The following is a 3,219-nucleotide window of genomic DNA, read 5'->3' on the forward strand; positions in this document are numbered from 1 at the left end:
ACCCATGTCGGTATTGTCACGGTACAAGGCACGCGCAGGGTCAAGAGCAACTTGGGTGAAGTGATTGTTCACAAGGAGGAAAGGAGAGAGACTCGTAAGGCAAACTCTCGCTGGAGCTATTTTATATCGGTTTAGATGGAGACATTCATCAAACCTGCTTTCACATGATTCCCTAGTCCCTACCGCCAGGGTAGTACCTTGTTCTAGCCGAATTTTTTGGCAGACGGCGGGTCAAAGGTATGATGGGTTGCTAGTAAGTTGATTCAACTATCTAGTTCCTATGCCGTTTACTAAATGAACGCGTGCGCTGCCAAGTTGATCGTGTGTCCAGTACAAAGAAAGCGATGATGCTTCGCTGGGGTTGTCGGTGATAATGTGGTTGTGACAGCAGCGTGAATGCCGGAGTGTGAAGAAGCCACTATTCGTTGAAGTAAGGGCGGTCAAACTGGTGGCGAGATCTGAGGGCTGATGTGCCTCATCACGAGCATTGATCAGAGGCATGGTGCTAAAATGGAATAGAGGAGGACAGTCGGCTTGGCAAAATACTGAACAAGGCAAGATAGGGGCCGGGACAAGAAAATGGCAGTCTGAAAGTGTGTAGTGAGCCATTCATTAAACAAGCCTGATTGCTCATGGCAAGACACCGTCCTCGTGTTGCACTGTATATTAATACTGTATAATACGATATTCGCAAGAGCTTGCACTGCACTGCACGGTTTATGATGTTGGCTGCACTGCACTGTGTAAAAATTCAGTGAAGTGCAATATGATATAGAACACGATATTGTCTTATATTCGGCTGCACTATTTACAACACTGGGTGGGACTAGCCAGTCTGCTTTTAGCATACTGCCTTCTATGACGATAAACGCAGCCATATCCTCCTAGGAGCCCGCCCCTTCCTCAGTTGCAGGTGACAATGGTATTCCCCCTTCTGGGCATAGACATTCGTTCTTTGTACAGTATTAGCAGTGCACATCAGTACCTTTGAATTATACATACGTGTGGCATACTGGAGCAGGGTCATCACTCCCTATCTCAATTACGCCTTCGTATACTCTACTAGCTTACCGTAGTCGGTTTCTAGGTACGGTTACTATAACTCCCCTAACAGTACTGTGGCTGTAATATGTGGTGTCTCGTGAGGTCCAGATAGTTGATTTTCGACGGCTTTGGCGCGTCATTGACGGAGCATAATGCTGTTCTTGGATACTACTACGTGAAGTTCTGCGGCGGCTAGCGAAAAGATATGAGAGGCCAGATGCTGCAGACAACTTGTGTCAAGTAGATCACCACTCCACCACGGCGGCTGTGATACCCAAGCGATTAAAGTAGTTAACCAAGATCCAATAAAATCTGAGTGGCATTTATTTGAACAAATGTCCGGGAAAGGCTCAAAGCTCGCTCCCGAGACAGCTTTCGTCTGGCTTTCGGTTTCTTCTTAATAGCACCACAGCATTGGCTGTGGGCTGTATGTAGTGGATCTTTCTTGGAGCTGTCTGTATGAATGTTGATTTCTAATGTTTCTGAAGTGCGCGGGTTAGACTTGCACTGGCCTATTTCTATAGCTTGCTGACCATTTATTTCACTGTTGCAGTCCAAGTCAGGCATATCAATATCGGATGAGAAACTTGAATGTGACATTTTGAGCCTTGTTGAGTTAAGTAAGCATATTAAGTACTGCACATTCCTAGGGCTGGGCTCAGCCTAAATTATCCACACAGTCCATTAAAAGAAGCGCCGAAGTTCTGGTTAAAACTAGTTGAAGCTAGAATAAAATTAAAATTAGCGGTGGTTCAATAAACAGTGCTACAACGCCAGAACGCCTGAAAACTCTTCTACCTTCGCATTGTGAATTGCTGTCACGGACACCAACACTTAGCATTTGACGCTCGTGTGGACTTTGCCAGTGGCCTTTGTATGTGGCAATATTAATATCTAATAGGCCATACGCAAGCACCATCATTGACATACATTTTAAAGATGGTTCATTGAAGATATACAAAGGAATTCTGAAAAAGTGTCCCGCACTTTTGGCAAAATACGAATGGGCCATCAATGACAGCATCCGAGTCGATGAGACATCGTCCGCCGCTGGTCACATTTTGGTTCATTACCTATTGACGGACCAATACAATGATCAAACCACATCGTCCGAACTGAGCAAAGCAGAGAAATTGGGCGCTGCCTTGACCACCGCCCTTCAGGTATATTGTGAAAGGCCGCTAGTAAGTTGATTCAACTATCTAGTTCCTATGCTGTTTTCTATCAAGATGAAGAGGAAAGAAAGTGAATCAACTTTATGAGAGCATAACAGCACTTCTATAGCTTCGATCAATGGAAGGTTCTAGAAGCTCGGCGGCACAGCCGCCGCTCAAGCGGCTTGCCCGTTACATATATCGCTCGGCTATCAATTATCAGCTTCCACTGTTATCTGAACTTGCGAGCGAAAGGGCAAAGCAAAGTTTTTCAGAGCTTGATATTCTTAAACTATTACAAGTCATAGAATGCGAGTTTCCAGGCATCGGTTTTATTGACGATTGGATTGCCACATATCTCGCCACTCGGATCCGATCAGAATTCCAGGCCTTGACGCACGAATCAGCTACTCTACTCCTAAATGAAATCGGCCGCTCAAAGAGCTTGAATGGCATTGTGATAAAATGCATGCTTCAGCTATGGCGTGAGAAAATGCACTTGCTCAACGACGGCAGCGCCGAAGATTCTCCCTCGACTATCAGCAGTGAGTTGCTAGCCATCAGTCAGGCATTCAAAGGCCACGCTAACACGGTTTAGACGTGGACGTGTGTGAGACGTCGGCCGACCGCTCAGAGTGTTTCACTCTCGAATCTACCGAGTTTTCAGATGGCTCTGATGCGGTGTCCCTTTGAAGGTCATTTGTTTACCGTAGCGGGTACGGCTCTGGTGGGAAAGATATTGGCGAGCACGCTATTAATACCGTTTACGCCATACTTCAGCACAGGCTATCAATTGTTTGCGCCAGGTACAATCTATCATTGAGAAGTGAGTCTAGAAAACTACAGAAATACATTGTATCAACATTGCCATCAATGTAAACTTCAGCATGTTAAAGTACATCCATGCTGCTTATGCAGTCGCACCTCTGCCTTGTACCAACGATGCAGTTGCCACTGGTGGCCGCCGAACGATTCTTATCTACAAAAAGCACCCTGCGGGAGCAGAGTAACTGGTTATGTC

General features: G+C 45.8%; 2 protein-coding genes across 2 annotated transcripts; one reads left to right on the forward strand and one right to left on the reverse strand.

Annotated features, from left to right (window-relative positions):
• Positions 1 to 267: 267 nt before the first annotated feature.
• BBA_10294 (uncharacterized protein) lies at positions 268 to 501 on the reverse strand (the record flags this gene model as incomplete). The annotated part of the gene is made up of 1 exon (XM_008605391.1): positions 268 to 501. One exon carries the CDS (start codon positions 499 to 501, stop codon positions 268 to 270), a length of 234 nt encoding a protein of 77 aa, XP_008603613.1.
• Positions 502 to 1,379: 878 nt separating this feature from the next.
• On the forward strand, positions 1,380 to 2,891 carry BBA_10295 (uncharacterized protein; the record flags this gene model as incomplete). The annotated part of the gene is made up of 7 exons (XM_008605392.1): positions 1,380 to 1,433; positions 1,598 to 1,664; positions 1,883 to 1,918; positions 1,984 to 2,228; positions 2,274 to 2,289; positions 2,507 to 2,743; positions 2,797 to 2,891. The coding sequence occupies 7 exons, from the start codon at positions 1,380 to 1,382 to the stop codon at positions 2,889 to 2,891; spliced, it is 750 nt and encodes a 249-aa protein (XP_008603614.1).
• Positions 2,892 to 3,219: the final 328 nt, after the last annotated feature.

The sequence above is a fragment of the Beauveria bassiana genome (assembly GCF_000280675.1).
Source record: "Beauveria bassiana ARSEF 2860 unplaced genomic scaffold BBA_S00119, whole genome shotgun sequence".
In the NCBI taxonomy this organism is placed as follows: domain Eukaryota; kingdom Fungi; phylum Ascomycota; class Sordariomycetes; order Hypocreales; family Cordycipitaceae; genus Beauveria; species Beauveria bassiana.